At 37.8% G+C, this 22,066-nt stretch overlaps 1 protein-coding gene across 16 annotated transcripts in view; it reads left to right on the forward strand.

The window, feature by feature from the left end:
• GREB1L (GREB1 like retinoic acid receptor coactivator) overlaps positions 1-22,066 on the forward strand; it is a 183,866-nt gene that overhangs the window by 157,676 nt on the left and 4,124 nt on the right. For 7 of the 16 annotated variants that reach the window (XM_025165066.2, XM_025165072.2, XM_088130736.1 and 4 more), the window contains 13 exons: positions 2,166-2,410; positions 5,526-6,079; positions 8,994-9,096; positions 10,048-10,203; positions 10,336-10,475; positions 11,945-12,106; positions 13,206-13,410; positions 13,993-14,158; positions 16,088-16,318; positions 16,590-16,731; positions 17,881-17,952; positions 19,568-19,768; positions 20,404-20,542. In XM_025165066.2, coding sequence (XP_025020834.1) covers positions 2,166-2,410; positions 5,526-6,079; positions 8,994-9,096; positions 10,048-10,203; positions 10,336-10,475; positions 11,945-12,106; positions 13,206-13,410; positions 13,993-14,158; positions 16,088-16,318; positions 16,590-16,731; positions 17,881-17,952; positions 19,568-19,768; positions 20,404-20,542 — 2,516 coding nt within the window. Of the gene's footprint in view, positions 1-2,165; positions 2,411-5,525; positions 6,080-8,993; positions 9,097-10,047; positions 10,204-10,335; positions 10,476-11,944; positions 12,107-13,205; positions 13,411-13,992; positions 14,159-16,087; positions 16,319-16,589; positions 16,732-17,863; positions 17,953-19,567; positions 19,769-20,403; positions 20,543-22,066 lie in introns of those variants that run through there. The other 9 variants (XM_025165071.2, XM_088130743.1, XM_025165074.2 and 6 more) reach the window with 5 other exon arrangements.

Genomic DNA, 22,066 nt, shown 5'->3' on the forward strand with positions numbered 1-22,066 from the left:
ACAAAACGTTTGATGGTTCTGTGGTCACGCCCCAATATCTTAGTAATTTCAAGAGTGCTGCATCCCTCTGAAAGACTTTTTTACAATTTTTGACTTTTCAGAGTCAGTTAAATCTCTTTTTTGGCCCATTTTGCCTGAGGAAAAGAAGCTGCCTAATAATTATGCACACCTTGATATAGGGTGTTGATCTCCTTAGGCCACACCCTCCCTCATTACACAAATACACATCACCTGATATGCTTATATCCAATAAGCATTCAGGTTTATACAGCTTGGAGGTGGAAAATATGCATAAAAATGATGATATGGTCAAAATGCTCACTTGCCTAATAATTGTGCACACAGTGTAGGAGATTTCAAAGAAGTAAAGGGTAATGTCTAAGGAACTAAATGTCTCTCTTGTATTGGTGAATGTCAGTGTTCATGAGACCACAATCAGGAGAACACTGAACAACAGTGGTATATATGACAGGGTTGCAAGGAGAAAGCCACTACTCTCCGAAAAGAACATTGCTGCCATCTACAGTTTGCAAAAGACCACATGGATAAGCCAGAAGGCTATTGGAAGAATGTTCTGTGGATGGATGAGACCAAACTAGAACTTTTTGGCTTGAAAGAAGAGCATTATGTTTGACAAAATGCATTCAGGTATAAGAATCTTATTGCATCTGTGAAATGTAGTGGTGGCAGTCACATGGTTTGGGCCTGCTTTGCTGCCTTTGGACCAGGTCAGTTTGCCATCATTGATGGAGCTATGAATTCTGAATTGTACCAGCAAATTCTGAAGGAAAATGTTGGAGTGTCTGTCTGTAAACTGAAGTTCAAGAGCAAGTGGGTCATGAACCAAAATACACAAGTTATACAACCAAAGAATGGTTAAAGCAGAAGAAGTTAATGTTTTGGAATGGCCAAGTCAAAGTCCTGATGTTAATTCTATAGAAATGTCATGGAAGGACCTGAAGCGGGCAGTACATGCAAGGAAGCCCACCAACATCCCTGAGTTGAAGCTGTCCTGTAAAAAGAAATGGGCTAAAATTCTCCAAGCTGATGTGCAGGATTGATCAGTTATTGGAAATGTTTAGCTGCAGTTCTTGTTGCCCAAGAGGGCGCCCCAGTTACTGAAAGAGAAGGTTCAAATACTTTTGACACACACAAATGTGTAGCTTTGGATAATTTTCCTTGATAAATCACTGAACAACTATAATGTTTTTGACTCATTTGTTTAGCTGGGTTCTCTTTATCTAGTTGTAGGACTTATGTGGAGAACAAATCACATTTTGGGTCATATTTATGCAGAAATATTGAAAATTCAAAAGGGTTCACAAACTTTTAAGCACTACTGTTAGAATGGCATGTTCTGACTTTACGAGAATTTGTCTGACTTTGAAATGAGCCATTTGAAAGAGTTGCTGGGTTGACCTATTTTAAGACTGGATCACTGTTTCAAGGTTAGGGCCCTGCCTTACTTCTGGTAAGATCAGAACAGATCATTTTGGCACTGGAACAGTGACACTGGATTTGGAAGGGATGTTTTGGAGTTGGAATGTTTCAATCCTGAAACATTCTGGACACTTCTAATACATAATGATAGTTCCCATAAAAAACTGTACATACTGAAAGTCAATTCCTGAAGGATTCCTTTAAGTACTGTAATTTAACCAATAACTACATGTGCTTTGATTATTAAAGCATAAAGGAAAAATCTTGATTTGATTACACCCAGTTTTTGCACTGTAGCATGTATGGTGAACATGTGTAATCTCTAAGAACATGAATGTAGAAGTGCAACAAACTGTGCCTTGCTATACTATGACAAGGAAGCATCTTTGGTAATATGTAGAGGCAACTAAATTACCAATCTTGTAATTTAAAACCCCAATCTAAGGGGAAAAAATTGGATGGGGAGTAATAAAACAGAATATGGTTCAACAAAATTCTGAAAAATCCTGGTGACTGCCTCTGCATCCCAAATCGTCTTTTTTGTGGCAAGCAAACAAACTCTGACAATTTCATATTTTATAAATCACTATAGTTAATTTGCATTTTATTTTATTTGTATAAAAAGTCTGTCCTGACTTCTCATGGATATGTATCACTTATCACTTTAAATGACAAGAATGGTGACCCCATCTTCCAGCAAGTCCCTCTATATTGTTTTTTCCCAGGTCTTTGAAATACTGTGATCTTCGACTGATTGATTCAAGCTATTTAACTCGCACAGCCTTAGAACAAGAAGTAGGTCTAGCATGCTGCTATGTTTCAAAGGATGCAATTCGAGGGCCTATTGTAGCCCTTGACCTTAGTGAAAAGGAGCAAGAGAAGACCAGCATTGGTGAGAACGATACTGATGAGCTGTTGATTGACTTGGAGAGGCCACAAAGCAACAGCAGTGCTGTGACTGGAACTTCAGGTTGGTTCTTAATTTTACCATTCAGAGCTATACCTTGCAAAGAATGCCTTTTGTCCAACTGCAGAGCAGTTTTTGCAGGAGATAAGAAAATAGAAGAGGACATTGATTTTAGGAGAGAATAGGACAAGCGGAAAAAGGAAAATGGAAAGAAATGGATATAGGTGGACCTTTAAAATGATCCAGAATGATTGTTTCAGAATGGGAGGATGGAGATGGAAGAAGTGGAAGGGTTGTGCAGAGGCAGCTCAAGAGAAGCAACTATTTGAGGTGGAAGTACTACAGCCATCTTTGGTGCTGCCGCAGTTGCTTCCTCACCTATTAGCGAGACTCTCATCCAATCCATACTCTGCCCTTAGAAGAGTGAGGCATTTTAAGGTGGCTATGGTAGCCACCCATGTCATCAAGCAAGAGGCAGCCACTGTACTTCCTTTACTTGTGCTTTGCTATTAGGACCCTGGATACTCCTCAGGATGAGGGTTATAATTGTGACAGCTCTCTGGAGTGGCTGGTCATCCTAAATGTCTGATTCTAAGTGTCCTTTCATCAGGGTGGGCTGCACTGAATGGTCAGAGGCTGAACTTAATATGTATTTGGTAAATGAGGATCACACCTGTGGGTGGCCCAGTTTTCTATTTATTTCCTAGGTTTGAGGCAGGAATTTTGGAATTTTTCTTCTTCCATTTTCTTTTTCTTTTTCTTTATTTTTTTAGTGTATCAAAGCCTCCTTTAGGGCTTCCAGAACATTTTTTTAGTATATCAAAGCCTTTTTAGGGCTTCCAGAACATTTTCTATTTTCTACTTAAAAAGGTAGGAAACTGTTGCCAATTTATGGCCACTGAGGTTGATGGGGTCTCTAAGGGCCTCAAAAAAGGGGTTTAGGAACTGCTTATAGACCTTAAGCCTCAAGTTTGCTACTCTTGTCTTATAGCAAGGCATTGGGGCAGACTGGTTATTGCCAATACAGTCATGAGAATTTAGTTTCCATTCATTGCCTGTTCCATTCTACCACCTAGAATGCCATTTTATTTTGTCTAGACATAGGGTCGTACCTAGCATGCAGTTGACTTCTAGGAAACTGGCATATGGCTATAATGGTGATCTAAACATAGCAATTTTCTCGTCTGAGGTACTTTGAAGGTAACTGCACAATATTATTAGTAATGGATATCTTCTTCTTTATGCAGGATTCCAGATAGCCTTGAATGTAGGTGGAAGGCTGAAATATCTTTCCAATTAGCATTATGAAAAGAATGCTGTCTTCTCTTTTCTAAACTGATATTGCATAATTTTTTTCTGATGCAGCCTAATTGTGACCTTTATGGACTGTAGCTCAGTGGGCAGGGATGGCACAATCATTGATGCCAGATGAGTAGCAAAGAAAAGCCTGGCCTATTGTGCTTTCCTTTTTGTCTAAAAGGTGAATATAGTAGCCAGGATATGTAGAGATTAGAGCACTGAACCAGTACTAAAGGAGTATATATACAAATTTCTACTGAGCCCTGAAGCCATTGAAAGACGTTGGGACAGTCACTTTCAGCCATGTAGCAGTAAGAATAAAATATTTGTGGAGTGAGGGGAAAAACTTTGTACTTCCTCCCAGAACTATGAGCTCATTGAAAAAATAAAATATTGATGTAACCCTGACCCAGATTTGTTCTTCCCTTTCTGGACAGGATTCCTGATCTTTTAAGACTTGTGCTGGGTCTACCAAATCTTGACTGCAAAAATCCAGATGACTATTAGATGGTATCAAAGAAATATAGAAAACACGCAGTCCTTGCTGCTATAGAAGGGTAATCTGGATTTTTGCATCCCAGATCTGGTAGCCCTAGGTTTGTAAAAATTATAGTCTCATTAGATGTTCCTTTTGAGATCATTGTGTTTGAAAATTTGGAGAAATTGGACTTGTTGGAGTGGGTTTTTTTCTGTTAATCTTTTAGGATTTATGCAGATATCTGTGATTGGGAGCTGGCAACAGGATGGTATGAGTGGTTCCACATTACACTAAAATATGGCTTGCGTATCCATGAATGATTAATTAAATCAAAATTGGCTGATTATATACAGCACACTACGCCATAAACAAACAAATTACATTATGGGTTGGTGCTCAAATGCTGCTTTTAAGTCCTTTATACCAATGCTTGATTTCAGTGAATACTGAATGAGGTTATACTGGCTAGTGGTATAGTGGGACTTAAAATAGGTAGGGAGGCCATAATCCCAGTGCTTCATTGTGATCTTGTAACATTTTAAAAAAGGTTGAGAGTACACTGAATCTTAAATAAAAAGGAACTTTCCTGGGTTTAGACCTAGTAACCCAGTATTCCAGTGGTTTTCTGGCTAATAGCTTTAAGCACTGCTGTTGTAAGATTGATGCTTTTTTCTTCTCAGGTCTTGCTCATGTGCTGTTGACAAAAGGCAAAATGTTTTTATCATTGCCTCCATCCTGGTGCAAATTATATTTAATTTTTGGCTGCCTAGTTGCTATTAGTCACAGGGCCTGAGTGAAGAAAAAAAATGGTAGCATTTTTTTGTACACGAATCTTTGTCATCCTAAACATTATACACTGATGTTTGACAACATGGCACTACAATAACACATTTGTAGATAACATGGCTGAAATCTTTAATACTTAAATCTTGCATGGTATCTCTGTTCTGAGATCTCTCACAGATTCTGGCCATTTTTAATGTATCTTTTAGAAATATTTTTCAAAAAAAAATTTTTTGGATCTGAGGATATTTCATGTAATGGTGGCTGCACATTAAACATTTGTTGACCCCTGTTATACATTATTGCTGATGGCAGACCTCCTACACCTTTTATAAATTGTAGGAAGGGCAGGAATGCACACTTTTTTTTCACACAAAAATGTGATATGGACTGTTCTGTTACACTTCTGCATAACTTTAAATTTGTACTATACACATCTGATCCATTCTCTGTTCACCTGTATTTACTTATCCTCTCCTGATCATTTCTGTTGTTCCAAAGCTCCAAGTGTAAGCTGGATGTTTTTGGTATAGAAGTTGTAGGACAGTGCAGTATGTACTGTATATTACTGAATATCCTTCAGCCGTTCCTTTTCCTTCCTTTCAATCTATCTTTCAGGTTCTATAGCAGAAAATGGAGTGAGCTCCTCTAGTACTACAGACAAGTCTCAAAAGCCATCACTGTCTATGAACTTCCAGAATGTTGCTAGTAGCTCTGTTGATGAAGGCTTTGCTGCTGGGGAGTCTTTGAAACAAGAATGTGACTCTCTAGCCAACCAGATAGCGAGCAGCACCACTTCTAAATTGTCAGCAGCTTCCCCTTCGGTCAGCCAGACCTTCCGATGGCCTAACCAGTCAGCAAAAGATTGCAAGGCATTGCACATATCCTTACCCCGAATTGTGATCTTGTCAAAAGCTGCCTACTGCCTCCTTGGCTCACAGAAAAGTGGGCAGCCATCTTTTTCTTCTGCTCTGTTACCTCATGCTGACGTGTCTTGGGTGAGCTCACTAAGACCTTTGCTTCACAAGGATATGACCAGTGAAGAGCAGTCTCTTTACTACCGACAGTGGACTGCAGCACGGCAACACCATGCAGACTACAGCAACCATGGTGAAACCACAAGCAGCAGGAGTTTTCATCCACGACGACTACTTCTTACAGGGCCTCCTCAGGTAAATAAATAGATGTCATAGGGCAGACCAGCCTTCCCCAGCCTGGCTCCTTCCAGATGAGTTGGGGTGATAACTCTGAGATTTCCCAGCCTTTGAGCATGCTGGCTAGGGATTTTGGAAGTAGAAATTCTTAAACATCTAAGCAGGTTAAGGAAGGCTCTGTTAGAAAATAAGAAAGATCAAAATGTTTAGTAATTCACATATGTTAATGATAAAAATACATGTTGAGAAATACAGTTTATAAGCAACTATGGCTATTTGAAGCATGTAAACTCCTTGGAATCTTTTATTCCAGGCTGTAATAGTTAAATGCTTCCATAATAGTGTGATTCACTGCATGGAATCCTTGGAAAGTGAAATCTAATCTATGATTGTTTTGACGTCAGTTGTACCCAAACCAATGACCTTCCAGTGACATTTGGACACTATTCTGGATCTATTTTTCCCTATGAACTGTGTATAATCAAGCCAAGAAGCCTGTGCTTCAGAGCAGGCGTGGTTGCATCTTCACTGGATTCAGAGGAGGGCTAGTGCCAGGTTACTTAACTCTCTGTGTTTCTTAATTGAATTTTGGATGCTTCTGCATAATTGTAAGAATGAGCAACAAACTAGTGCATGCTGCCTGCTTGCTGTGACTTTGTCCTTCCTTCATGGACATTAATAAAAATAACCAGGAAGGGCTAAAGTTTAATGCTATCTAAACCAGAGTTCTAGTTCATTGTTCTTGAAAAAGCTAGAATTATAAATTAGAAGAATTCCAAATTATTTTTGGATAATAAACATTAAACAAGGATTCTGGATCCTGGTTTTAGATGTTATGATAAGATATCCTTATCTGGTTAGTTTGAATAACTTGTGGAAAGAGGCACTAATAGAGTAAACCACAAATCTCAATTTATCAATCTGTGCAAATGTGGCCAAATCATTTCACAGTATTTCTTCCTATTGGGCATGAGTTATTGCAGAAGCACAGCCTCAGATAGACTTCTGATATCTTTCTGTTGATGTAATTAACTACTGGGATTTTGGCTGTCGTTTGGAAATCATGTATAAGTGGAAATGCTCCTGGTAATAAGTATTACTAATATGAGAAAAGAAAGCTCAAATGTGTATGGTTAGTTAGGTGTCAGTGAGTTGGACTGGACTCTTGGTCACTGCAAGGACAAATGTTCACCATCTTGATCAGTCTCTGGTTTCCAAGGAATTCCAGGGATTCTTTTGATCCTGTGCTTCCACCTTAGCTATTGCTTTCCCCTTCTTCTACTGTCTCAGTCTTGCCCTCATAATTATTGGTTTTTTTTCCCTGATTCATCATCTGCTCATATCATATCCCCAAAATACTACGAAGTCTCTGGTGTCAATGAAATGCTATGGAACATATTTTTAGCCTTTGCAGCTGAGTAATAATATTTAAAAGGGCCTTTTAGCACTTGCATGTTCATGCTTGTTCGTAACATACATCTACTTCCTGCAGGCAAGGAGAAATCCATAGTCAGGAATACAAAATACTATTTTCTTCAAACCAGAACATGCTGGGGATTGGGGTCTATATAATATGTGTAATAAATTTTATTCATGAAAATATAAATGGAACTTATTGGAAGCAAATATAAAGCAGGGAAAAACTGATCCTGTAAACATTATCCATTGAAACCATTTCAGCCCTCACCCAGGACTTCATCTTAGTTTTAGGGTAACAGTTTTTTGAGGAAGCCATTCTCCTTTTATAAAAGTATTAGAAAGCATTAACTTCCAAGGTTGAGGAGAGCTCTGAGATGTTCAGTAATACCTTTCCAGCAATTAAAAACCAATAGATTATTTTGTTAAGGTCCCTGATCATTCAATGGTTTTCCTTTCAGAATGGTCAAGGCTATTAAACAACTGATAATTAATTTTATGTGCCTCAGTGCACAGACAGCATTTGCAAGTTCTAGCATTTTTGGTGTCCTTGTCTGAAAGCTTGGTGTTCACAGATGTGTAGGAAAAATTACTATAACAGCTTGGGTCATGTTAGTCTTGTATAATTGTCACGTACCTCCCTCAGGTTTTAGTGCAAGGAAGGGATAATAATTGCTATTTTAAAATGAGTGATGAATTGTTACATGAAGTATATGACTTGGAAAGTTCCCTGTTCTTTTAAAACTGGATAAAATTCCTGATTTAAATAAAAATAATTTGCAAAAATTGATAATATGTTTGCAGGAATGCATCAATCCTGTATTGATTAAAATGTTGGATGTTGGATAGTGAGGGAAAACAGAATGGATGACTGAATTAATGTTATTATTTTATTTCTACTAAGAGAAGAAGAGCTGATTAATTATGCCTAACATTGATTTAAATAATATTAGTATTAGCTAATAACATTTGAATCAAATAATTGGAAGACATGTGAAGGTTTTGTAATCTGAATCCTTGTTTTGTTAAATAACTCCAAATGTAAGCACATAATTTTCTACTCTAGAGGCTTTATCTGCAAGGGATCACTGAATTTTCAGTAAATTACAGTAATGATGAAAGTTTGGACAAGCAAGCATATTTAACTAAAGAAAGATTTCTGTGAAGAATGACTTGATTTTATAAGCTGCTCATGAATCATTAGCTTCTGACATCTCAGAGCTATATCTGAAAGAGCTTTAAAGCATAACTATTGTTTTTGAAAAATTCATAGTGGCATAGAGGCTAGATAAATTGTTCTTTAAAAATCAATATTCTGAAATCCCACTTAATAGATGCTTGGTGCTCTAAAGTGTACTGCCAATCAAACATTTTGTGTGTCACAGCTTGAATGAACATTAGTTCTTTTCTGAAATGATTGAAGGAGGAGATCCCAGAAACAAATGAACACAGTATGCTTTTCTGATAGTATAATTTCAGAAGCTGTTTTTTCTTTGTTTGTTTGTTTTTGTTTTAGGTAGGGAAAACTGGATCTTACTTGCAGTTCCTACGAATTCTCTTTCGAATGCTGATCAGATTGCTGGAGGTAGATGTGTATGATGAGGAAGATATTAATATCAGTAAGTACTAACAGCCAGTATTCTAATTTCTGAAGACAGTTCTCTCTAATGTGTGTAAAGCATACAGAGTGCTCTGAGAAGAGAAGGCCAACTCTTGTAGTATAAATTTGGGCATTGTGTTAGCATGAAAAATTGGAAGGAGTAATGACAAATCAGAGCTAGGAATATACTGAGCCTATTATATCAAATTATCCTTGGCCAACATTCTCCCTGATAATTTCCCTGATGATAAAATACTATTTTTAGAGACATTTGTGTAATTTCACGCTTTTGAAGTTATTCTAATTTATCTTGGTAAGTATGAAATCTATATCCCTGACTGAAAATTTCAGCTGAGAGCTATCTGCATTAGATATTACATTATGTATTTAATCCATTTTGTGGATAAAGCATTGTATGTTATGCCATTTATAGAATAGCAGCATCATTTATGAACCTAAAAGGGCACATGACTATTATTATTTGTGAGTAGTATCTACCTTTTGTAGGAAGAACATTGATATTATAAGAAAAGACTTGATGATTCAGAATAAAAGCCATCATTCTCCAGCAATGGATGATTACATGCCTCTGGTTTATCCCTGCATATGAAGTACTGTTTTTGACTGATATGGTTAGCATGGACTCACCAATAGTCCCTATATTCTGGAAATGTATTATCCTATAAATGTATTACTCTAGCATATATCATTGTATTTTATTACATTGAATTACATTAAAATAATTATGATCTAAAGATTATTTATTTTTCATAGTCCTGACCCCATATACGTAGTTAAGCCATACTGTGTCTCAGAATAAGAGATGTACCTGCAAAAGACTTTATAGTTTTTATAGACTTAAAATTGTAATTGTAAGAATTACTGAAATATCATTGTAATCTGCATGAAGAATTTAGGTAACATAAAACTATGATTTAGGTATTAAAAAAGGTATTCACACTTTTTTTAGATCATACGGAAGACAATGAAATTGCCCAGTCTAGCAGTGATCAGTGGCCTGACATTGAAATTGTCAGGAAAATGAATTTTGACCTCAGTGTGCATGATCCCAAATATGTTCTTATGAGTCCAGTCTATACAGAGCAACTACAAAAAATAAAGCAGGGTAAGGGAAAACTAAATTATGGTTTCTTCTTCTACCTAGCCTTTCAGAACCCTTATCAGTTTGTTTTGACAATTAAATCATTTTTAGGATTCCTTAAGTTGACTGTTTTCCTTTTATTGCCTTTGTCCACAGAACCAAGCAAAGAAACCAAAGTTGAAGAACCCAGAAAGCGAAATACTGTTTCAATGATGCTGACTAAGTACGCAGCCTACAATACTTTCCACCACTGTGAACAGTGCCATCAATATATGGACATAAATCCTTCAGCTCCGGTATGCAATGGTTCCATGTAGGCCAGGGGCAGGTGACATTTTTTCCACTGGGAGCCACATTGGAGAAGAAAATATTGGTTTCTAGGGGTCATAGAACGTGATGTTCTTATGAGAGCAGAGTGGAGTAGTGGTTAAAGTATTGAATAGGACTGTGAAGCCCCAGTTTCAAGTTCATCTTCAGCCATGGAAGTTCATAGGGTGCCTTGGGGTTTACAAGATTGTGGCTTGAGAGAAAAATTGGAAAAGGAAGCACTGTGTTTGCTACCTTGAGTTGCTGGAAGGATAAAAATCTAAAAAAAATTAAGATGTGGGTCAGAATTGAAATATTTGGTCTCTTTTTGCATTGGAAGATTTAAAGGCAAAATAGGTATATTCGACATACTGGGGTCTTTTACACACCTATTTGTAATTTGGTTTAAAAATGGGGAAAGTCACAATATCAACAATTGGCAATTGCCACTCTATTTCAGCAGTGCAGTGTTGGGGGTCTTCATAGGACCCAAGAACGTGAATATATGCTGCCAGCAGGCCATGGATGGCTCACTTCATAGTTTTTCTTATCAGGTTTAATCACCATCGTTTTTTTACTTGAGAGTCTAGGGCTCTACTATTTGTTATGGGAACACCATTGCCCCTAACAGAAATACCAATTTTTCAGTGAAAATGTAAGAGTCATGAAAACCAGTATAGCTTCACAGTGTAGCTCTTAAGATAATGTTCTGGAATAGTATAAATAACTTGGTCTTGTAACAACATTTTTATGCTCTCATTGCACATAATCAGCATCACAGTTATTTCAAGGCTTTTTGAGATTTATAAGGAGTTTCTCGCTTTTTGCTTTGACCATATCTCCACATTAACTTTCATTTTAAGCTTAGTGATGCTTCTCTTTTGGAATAAGTTACTGTATGCCAAATACATGCCAGCAGATGCTTTGCATTTCAGTGGAAGAAGTGCTTCAAAAACACAGGAATATGAACATAGCACCTGTTGGTGACTCATTAAAGCAGCTGCATCATTTTTCCGGATTGTACAGGTGTCTGCTGTATCCATGTGATCCTGGAAACAGACACAACTACTCCAATAAGTTGCAGACAAGTGCTATATTTGTATTCCTATGTGTTCTGAAACATCTCTTCTGAATCAAATCTAAAGCATCACATAGTCTTAGCCCATATTCATTAGTATATGACCATGGTCAAGGTTTTACTAGCAATATGAAAAACATTCTTCTTATTCTAAATTGTGATGCAAAAAGATGAGTCCAACAGCATGTATCATATCCTTGCAAAAGACTAATCTATTGAAAATGGATCCTATTTTGCTGATAGTATTTTAATAAGAGTAATCCAAATATGCTGCCTGCATATGTAAAATTTTGGTAATATATCCTCATGAACTAAAGTAGATTAATATTGGCAGTTGGTTTCCTTAGTGGGTTACAGTACCTTTTTCTCCCTTGTATGCAGATATCTGATTCCACCCTACATGCATTTACATTCTCATCCTCAATGTTAGGAGAAGAGATTCAGCTACATTTTATCATTCCTAAATCCAAAGAGAACTATTTTGTCTTCAGCAAACAGGGCAGACATTTGGAAAGCATGCGTCTTCCTCTTGTATCTGATAAGGTTGGTGAAATGTGTTTTGGATGAGATGGTGAGTTACGTAGATACATGCAAGTGTAAAAGAGTATATCTAAGAGGCTGGTATTCAGTTCCAGAGTCTGAACTAGGTCCTTTTTTCATTACCTTCAGTTAACCCACGGGTGGATAGTTTTTCAGCCACATGGGCAGCATCTCGTTGCTCAGGGTTGAGGTGTGTGTGCATGTGCATGTCCAAATATACATGATAGATACAAAGATGTACAGGGACTAAAAACTGCTGCACAAGTTCGTGGATTTCTTTCACTACTCTCCATGGGAAACCAGCAAACATTGAGAATGGTTGCTGGGAGACAAGCAGGAACTAAAAAGCTCCCTTCCCCAGCTAGTAGAGAAGTGCAGGGATGGCCTTGAAGAACACATGCAGCAGCCATTAGGAAAACATGAACGTAACCTTGAAAACCAGGAAGGGGAAGGTAGTGAAAAAGAAACTCAAGAGAGTTCCGCCTTGTCTCTATTTAGTATAAGAGGGAGGGAAAGAGAAACACTGTCAAGCTTTCAAGTTTCTGTTGTTATAATTTATATCAAGAAAGTAGAGTTCTCGTATTTATTGTGGTGTCTGTTTTCTGACCTAACTTGAAGGGCTGACACTACTAGAGATCATTGTTAAAAATGCTGATTTCTGAAAATGTTGCCCATCCACCTTTAATCTAGATAGAGGAGCACAACCAATACTGGTGAGATTTTACCATTTGATGAGATTGCATTCGGGGTGCATGTGAGGGTTTTCTGGACTCAAAAAACTGATCCATTGGTAGATACTTTGCTAGTATCACTGCCAGCTCCCCTTTTCCATCTCTCAACCTATCAAGGTTTTCTTTCAGGAATAAAGCCAACATACATAAATTCTATATTACAACTACATAACTATTTAAAATTATTAATCACAACATTTATGGGAAAAAGAGAAGGCAGTGAAATTGAAGAATGCTCTAATTGGCAGAATTCTCCCAGTCTGATTTTTTCTTTGTATCTCATAGTCCAGAAAGTGAATAACATCAACATCACAGACAATGAGTACATATGGAAGACACATAATATCTGCCTTTGGCTTGTCATCCTGCAGAATTTGAATACAGTGAAGAGTCCTATTTTTACACCTTCAAGCGGACGTCATGAACATGGTCTCTTGAATCTTTACCACGCTATGGAAGGTATCAGCCACCTCCATCTTCTTGTGGTCAAGGAATATGAAATGCCGCTTTATCGCAAATATTGGCCCAACCATATCATGCTGGTTCTGCCAGGCATGTTCAACAATGCAGGAGTTGGTGAGTAATACCCAGAATAAGGACATTTTCCTTTTGTTTGCAAGATGGAGAGAAGGGAGAAAACTCCCATGGATAAAAACAGATGAGTGTTTATGTAACTGTATAAAAATATTTCAGCTTAGTGAGTATCAAACATTTAAATAGTAGTAAATTCCACTCTTTGTAGCATCTTTAACAATATGCTTGCCTATGTCCTCTGTTAAATTCATGTACATTTTATTACTTTTTTAAAAAGAATTTATTTTTCTAAAAATTTTATACATACACAATTAACAAAGCAATCTTGGAACTTAAAAAAAACTTTAAAAAATAGAGAAACAAACTAAAAATGCAAACTGAGAAAGAAAGGAAGAAAACCCTACTTTATATCTTAAAGTTGCTGAGGTTGAAAAACACTGAACTAGCCTTAGTTTCAGAATCTGCTTCTCTTTGGACTCTTTCATGCAAGCTCAACAATTCTTGCTCCTCAGAAATCAGAAAAACCAATCTCCCTGTTACCTATTTTAATAAATTCACAACTTTTCTTCAGGATTTGGAAGTCTAGTCTTTTTTTTTTTTTTAAAAAAAGGTCTGTTTTTTCAGGTGCTGCCAGATTCCTAATTAAAGAACTTTCTTACCATAACTTGGAACTGGAAAGAAACCGTTTGGAGGAACTGGGAGTTAAACGTCAGTGTGTTTGGCCATTTATTGTTGTCATGGATGATTCTTGTGTCTTATGGAACAGTCATGCTGCCCAAGAACAGTCTAGGTAAGTTTCTCAATGCGGAGATGGCACTCATGGCCGACAGCAGAATTTTGGATCAATACAGCATTAGTCCTAATGGCATATCCACCAATTCCATGCAGGAAAGAGCAAGGTTGTTGTGATGATGATCTTTGATAACATAATCTACATACTCCTTTAGGCATCTAAAATGGAATATCCTATATATAGGATAGGATCAGTAGCCTGATACCTTTGCTTTATTAGGGAACCCCCATCATATGAATATTGCACCAAAGTGACTAAAGTGTTTGAAACACTGTTCTGTACCTTAGCTGTATCTGCTGTTTGAAATTAAGAGCTTTTTAAAAAAATGAAAGGGAAATGGCACTAAGGATAATCTCAAATATATTCAGCGGTTTCTCTTTCTCATTTTAAAGCCATGATTCAACATTTTAATGCAGTTGTGTATGTCCATTAATGAATCTGATTTGATAGAGGCTCAGTAGTATATTTTTATGGTTGCATGACTACCATATGTTTAACTTGGAAGTCTATTGGTTTAAGATCTACAGTGTTTTCTAAGAGAATTAGGCCCTAAAGAGTAATGAGTTTTTAGTTCTGTGTCTTTTTCCCCTTCGTATTTCTCATTCTTAATCAACTGTCCAAACTGTGATTGTAGTTCAGTGTCAACATAGAATGTCTTCTTCTCTATGTATTTTATACACAAAATGTAAAATTATAACCAGTATTCCCATGACAGACTAGCCCAAGTGTATAGAAAACATGGGCAAGAACAAGTACAGGCCTGATCTGATTTCTCTGACCTGATTATTCACCTTTCCTTTGCTATTTAATCATTCCAGCTATTGGGTACATCATTATTTTAAATTATCATTGTTCTGGGATATGTTTTTTGGCATCTGTGGTTGGGTTCACTCTATGGGCTCTGTATTCTCTGAAAGGTGATGGTCTTAAATTAGCATTGTTGCATTCTCCACTTACAGCAATCTGTACATTTCCTATTTTTTGAAGACCTCACTACCCACTAGATGGGAGTGAGTGTAATTTCTTTTCCTTTTGTATGGAGTTGGTGTGAGAGAGAGAGCAGATTTTGGGTGCTCCACAGGACCCTGTTGCTAATCTCTGTCTATGAGGGTTGTTTAAAACTTCCTTACATTGACTGCTGCAGTAGCTTACAACCGTGGCTAGAAGGTTTGGGGAAAGTGCTTAGTTGTAAAATTAATGTTGCAATATCATACCACCTTCACTGCTCCCAATGGTGTCTTTAATTCAGGTGGAATGATACCTTGATTGGATGCAGCTTTATCCTACACTAAGATGTTTTGCAGGTGACTGAATGCTCACAAAGTGAACTGAAAATGTGGACTGGAGAGCAGTTGCAAGCAATTTATTTTGTTTCCCTTTTGCATAAAGTAGGGGATGTAAGAGAATTTTGTTCTTCCAAGATGGAGTAGCTTGGAATGATGCATTGAGGAAATGATACCTTTTGCACTCATCTGTTTTTCAGCTGGAGAGAAAACATTGATTAACCCATGGTGTTCCTTGTTGATTCTCTGCATGCTGAAATCTGCAGAAGTCAAGACAATCACACAATCTGCTTGAAAACAATTGAGAGATATTGGGAAGTGAAAATGATGTCATGTGGAAGTCCCATAAGGCATCCAATATTAGTATCTTCATAAAAATAGTCAGTTCTTCGTTAGTTTAAGCTGAAAGACTGAAGAATGGTAGCTTAAGTCTGGTTCTCAATGATCCAAGAAAAATGCTGCATTTGCTCTACCATTTTCCATGTTTATTTCCTAAGTACTAGGAAATAAACTGTAAGCAGCTAGAGTCACAAATTACCTAAAATGGTTTGTTTTCTAGCAGACTTCTTGTACGCTCATTATCTTTATGTATGCTTTATCGTTATCATTGGGATGTAATATAATCAGTCTTTTTGCCTTTCAGTAGTCAATGTATGGATCAAGGATCAACCAGCAAAAATGTGTCTCTAAAGAGTGTTCTGCAGCATATTGAAGCCACACCAAAAATTGTCCATTATGCAATACTGGGCATCCAGAAATGGAACAGCAAATTGAATTCCAGAGCACCCAAAAACCCCTTTTCCAGATGCCACATACATGATTTTATACTGCTCAACATAGACCTGACCCAAAATGTGCAATATGATTTAAACAGGTGAGTAAATGTATGCAAGTCAGGTATGCCACTAGCTTGGCTGTCTTCACATGTTTGTCCATGTACAGCCATTTCATTACATTTTTCCCTCTTTGTCCCTGCCTGCCTCCATTTTCTCTTCTGAAAAAGATCAATGAGAGGAGTTCCTATATAATGTTTTCCTTTAACAGAATTTAAATTTTGGGAATTGTAGTATCAACATATTTGGAGTGCACCACGTTTGGGAAGCCTACCTTGAATAAACACATGTAAATTATATTCAATTGCTTAGGTATTTCTGTGAAGATGTGGATTTTAATCTGAGAACAAACAGCAGTGGCTTACTTATCTGTTGCTTTAACAACTTCAGTCTTATGAAGAAACACATCCAGGTTGGCGGTCAAAAAGACTTTGATATTAAACCTAAAATTATGGTGAGTGGAAAAGGAAAGTGCTTGTTTTTACCTGAGGAAAAATTTGTGTTCCCCTCGCTTCCCCCCTCTTCCATTATCCTTATGAAGTCATAGGTAAGGGGAAAGGTTTCTGAGTGCCAAGTCATTAATCTCTCTAGGCCACGGGTAATGGTCCAAGGGCTACATTCAGTGCTTGGCAGTGGGTCATGGGGAGAAGATAAGGTCTGACAGACATCTGACTGGTTTGCAATTGATTGGCAAGTCACTGGGAGTCAGGTGGCATATAAATTTAATAAATTATTACTATTATTATTTATGACCCCCTGTTGTTTAACAAAATGAGCAACCTACCTTCCTCTCCCAGTCATTAAGATATATTACAAAAATAAGGAACCATGAAAAATCATGCAACTTCTTTTATAAATTGTAGAGGTTCTTTTAGACCTTGACCATTTGTCTATAGACACTCTTAATGGGTTTTGTTTAACTCACAAATATATGCTGTGGTAAACATCCGCAATGAATGAACTGGGTTCCCACATTTTCCTTACATTTTGTACCTGGCCAGATGATTCTAGAAAGGTTATAGAAAAACAAAAGGAAATGAGTCCAGCAATTTAGAGTCTGCATACTTCCCTGTTAGAGGAATTATTATGGTATACCAATGACCTTCCTAACCATTAAGGCCAGTGTTGTCCAAACTTGGCCACTTTAAGATGAGTAGACTTGGCTGTCATGGCTGGCTGGGGAATTCTAGGAGTTGAAGTCCACTCATCTTAAAGTGGCCAAGTTTGGACAACACTGCATTAAGGCAGTGTTAATCCTTTGAAAGAGATGCTGTGCCACCTGCAGGAGCCAAGCCAAGGGGCTGTGGGTGCATACTCCTGTGGAGACCGCCAGGAACAGCTGCTGGAGCACTTGCTGTGGTTGATTGGCTTGGATATTTTTTTTACCAGACCTAATGACCATATTACTCTCATTACTCATGTGAGCCCTTGGATACAGCTCAACAGATGCCCCAAGCCAAAGGGTGTTTTTTTGTTTGTTTTGTTTTGTTTTGTTTTGTATGTTGTATTTTGCTTTTCTTTTAAAACATTTTGGAGAGCTTTAGATAGAACTGAAGAAGAGAGCCTCTATTTTCTTATCTGCTCAGCTGGATTCTTCCCTCAGATCCCACCCCAGGGCCATTTCCACCAACTGTCTTGTGGAAGGATCTCTGGAGAGAGGAAGGAAATCAGGCAGGTGAGAGCTACCCAGCAAGCTTTTCCTTCCCAATCCCTACAGAGCCATTGCCACCAACTCTGTGGTGGGAAAGTCCTGGAAATGTGTTACTTTGTGTGGCTTCCTTGAGTTTACATATTTATTTATTCATTTCCAAGCCCAAGCTACTTTGGAAGGATTTTTTATCTTGAAATGTGGGATATAAAAAAGTTTCATAAAGGGAGGGAGGGAGGATGGATTGGACTATTCTGAGTCATTGACATACCTCAGGCATCCCCTTTGATGCCCAAATGGTACCAATCCCACCTGACTTTTTATAGGAGTCAAATGACAAAGCAGCTGGTTCGTGCCCCGATCATCTCACTATTGGAGCAACTCGTTGGCTGGATTACTGTCCCCTGTCCATGTCCAGAACAGTGCAGTTTGCACCAGATTCCACTCCCACCACCCCAGTGGGCTCTTCTGCAGGTTTATAAGCTCTCAGATAGGATCAGTTCCTATCTGATGAAAAGGAGGGAGAGAATAACTTCCTGTGTTTGAGACGAAATTAGTTTTATGGCTTATAAAGCCTCTGCTCACCTTTCAAGCCATTGCTTTATTTATTCATTGATTATATTTCTGTACTTCCTGACTTCTCCATATGATACAACCTCATCAGTCTCTTCCCATCTGTATGCTTTACGTATATCATGAAATATTTTAGCCTTTGTATGGGAACCCTGCTTAACAACTGTGGCTCTGTGCTCTGTCGTCTTCTACTCACATGGCCTTCGGCTTCTTTCTTAATAATCATTCTGCTGTTCAAATGATTATCAAGTTGGATAATCGTTGGATCTGTAATCAGAAACTAAATATGACCACATTTGCTATATTTTCTGCTGCCCTTAGTTCTGCAGTGCCAAATGTGTTGCTCGCTACCTGGCTGATCTCATCAGTCAATGAATGCTTCTGTAGTGCAATGGCGGGAGTCAGGCCTAGGATAAAAGCTGCTTAAAAAAAAAATGATGGAAAACTCACAAAAAACTTTGGCGTTGTAAACCATCTTGAATATGAAATAGTTTGAGTTCAGAAGAGGTTGCTGCAACCTGTCACTCTGACTATTTCGGAAGTGTTTCATGCTTAACAAAGCCTGTCTTGATTTTGACACAAGTGTTTTGAATTCATAGCTCAGAACAATTCCAGTACGATAGGAACAACGTACTTTGAACTTGAAATGTTTCAGATTTAAAATGTTTTGGGCACTCATATTAAAACTCTTTCTTGGGGCGGGGGTTGTTTATTTATTTATCTAGGCTTGCCGCCATTACATAGCACCTGTATAAATGTGAGTGCCTGTTATAGGATTATTTTAATTCTTTCTTACTGGTTCCCCCCCTGCCCCCACCGCCTTGGTTCTTGGAGCGTCAAAGCAACCTTACGTCCAGGACTGTATAGGAAATGCTAGCTGCCCAGTGTCACCTGTGCTATCCCTGTTGCTGGGTACTGTTCAAGAACCGTTCAAGCTTGGCTCCAGTTTTTCTTGCTCTTTCCGTTCTGCCCAACATTTTAAACTGATAATTGAATGCTAGTTGCACCCTAAGCTATATAAAGATGCTGCTCAGTATATTTCATATGGACATATTGTTTTCCTGTTCAGATCTCAGAAAGTTTGACTCCAATAATACCTCTTCAGTATGTTTGTGCTCCAGACAGCGAGCACACCCTCTTGGCAGCTCCAGCTCAGTTCCTTTTAGAGAAGTTCCTTCAATATGCCACCTACAAGCTTTTCCCAAAGGCCATCTATAACTTTAAAAACCCGGTCTTAGCTGTTGACTGCTATTTGAATATTGGGCCTCAGGTACGTATCTAGAAATCTTGTATTTTATAACTCAGTAGAAAACAAAGGCTTCTCTTTGAAAGAAACGAATATGGCAAGGCAACTCCATTCTTGGGACTTTTAGTTTATATTTCTTCAGCTGAAGCACTGATATTAACCTTTTTAATTGCTTTATAAATCTTTTGAATTTTGAGATCCATTTTCCATAATATTTTACCTTCTCCTTTTTTAAATGTTTGATTAGACAATTTAATGCTCTTGGGCATATTGTAGATTCTTCTGATATGTTTTTTACTATTTAAACAATTTTTGCTCCATGGAGTCCTTGGGGTTCTCTGAGCTTGGTTGTTTTTTCGTAAATGTTTCACTACCTGGCTAGGTAACATCTTCAGTGCTAGAATGGAATGGGATTTCCTCTCTGTTTATATACAGTGGGGTGCCCTGCCAGTGTTGGCGGGGGTTTTTTTCCTCTTGGTAGTTCCTTGATTAGGGTATTGGAAACAGTTGTTACTAATAATCTATATTCTAAACATGAACATGTTTGGAATTTACCACTGATGTGCTAATTTGATGGGACAGGAACATAAATGTTGAGATATAAGTATTTTAAAGAAAGAAGGCTTAAATGTATGTATCTGTTCCCATTTCTGGTATAGGTAGCTCTTTGCTATGTCAGTTCACGGCCGCACTCAGTTAATGTGAACTGTGAAGGGGTGTTTTTCAGTGGTCTTCTTCTCTACCTTTGTGACTCCTTCGTCGGAGCAGACTTTCTTAAAAAGTTCAGATTCCTGAAAGGTAATGTGATTTCTATATAGAACTTGCTAACTGGTCCCTAACAAGGGTAGACTGTGAACGGACATTGCCATTATATGCCATGTAATGTAACAACCCTTTCCCTACAAAGAGACAGTTGCAGAAGTGTAATGGAAACCAGTGTTGTCTTCCAGTTCCAGTTCCACTTTCTATTTCTCCAGCATTTTACACCCAAAACATGAAAAAGCCGGGGGCAAAAGAATCTCATCCTTGATTCTAACGTATGCATGCCCATTTAAGCACAGTCTGTTCTCTATTTTTGGGAATATATTGAAATAAGTTTGAATTGGCTGCTCCTTAATAACCCAAAAGTGTCTATTTTTTTATTCTTTCCTACTCAGTGAAATATTGGAAAATTTATGTAAAGGGTCTTGGGATTCTGTCCATCAGCACGATCACTTTCTGAAAACTGAATGGAATGGGACCGTGTTTGGCATGGAGGGAGAAGCTGGCAAAAGAAAGATCAAGTTGAAAATTGGTTGGATCTGGCCAAGGGCTGTGGAGAAAAAAAAATCCCCGCTGGATCTGTATGAGAGAGGGGGCTGGGCAATGCGTTGGAATGCTACTGACACCTCCATCCTAAGTTCCCCTCCTTCCTTGTCCCATGACCCAGAGGAGACACTGTGTAGTCTGTCCTGTGCTCTTCGAGGTACATGTACATACACACAACACAAGAACAGAGCAGCAACACAGAGAGAGATACATGATACTTTGCTGCATAGAAGAAAATACAGGTATCTCCCATAGCCACTGCTGCAAGGAGAGGCAAAGCATTCCAGACCTCCCTACTTTGCTTTATTAATAAAGATGGTAGGTTGTTGGTTTGCTCCACTTTTTTTCAGTGAATGATAAAAGGTGAGGTAGAATTTCTGATTTCACGTATGAGATACTTTGTGCAGAGATTCTACCTTGCATTTATATTTATTTAGGATGTTTTAAAAATATGATACACTGTTCTTATCCAGATTCTGAAAGTTAGCAAAATAGTAAAAATCTATAAATGCAATAAAATCCCAAACATATTAATATACTATATTAATTAATACACCTGTGTACATTTTCTCAGCTATGTGTGAAAATCAGGAAAATACTTTGTGTACCTTGTCTTGATATATTTCTTGCACGGTGCAAATAGTTACATCTCCTATTAATCAAGCTCAATTCTTGGTGACTACATGAGCGTATTCTTGTTTTTGAGGCAAAAGACATGGAAGTGGTTTGCCATTGTCTTCCAGAATTTTTCTCTTTCTTTCTATTTTTTAACTTCTAAATCTAATCCACAGTCCAGAGATTTCTTGGTAGTCTCCCCTCCAGATATTAACTTTATCTGATTTGAGCTCAGCCTAATTACTGCCATCTGTTATGATTTATGTTGTGTATGCTTTGTTTTGTGTTCATATTTAAAAATTAGCTTTCACCTGAAGTAGTAAATGGAAAAAAGCTCCATGTTGTTATGACTTAATTGTATTACCACCTATGATGATAATGACAGACTCTCACAGATAG

This window comes from Python bivittatus, unplaced genomic scaffold, assembly GCF_059951505.1.
Source record: "Python bivittatus isolate LINGU-HERP-01145 unplaced genomic scaffold, Pbiv_v1 ctg000840_np1212, whole genome shotgun sequence".
NCBI classification, from domain to species: Eukaryota; Metazoa; Chordata; class Lepidosauria; order Squamata; family Pythonidae; genus Python; species Python bivittatus.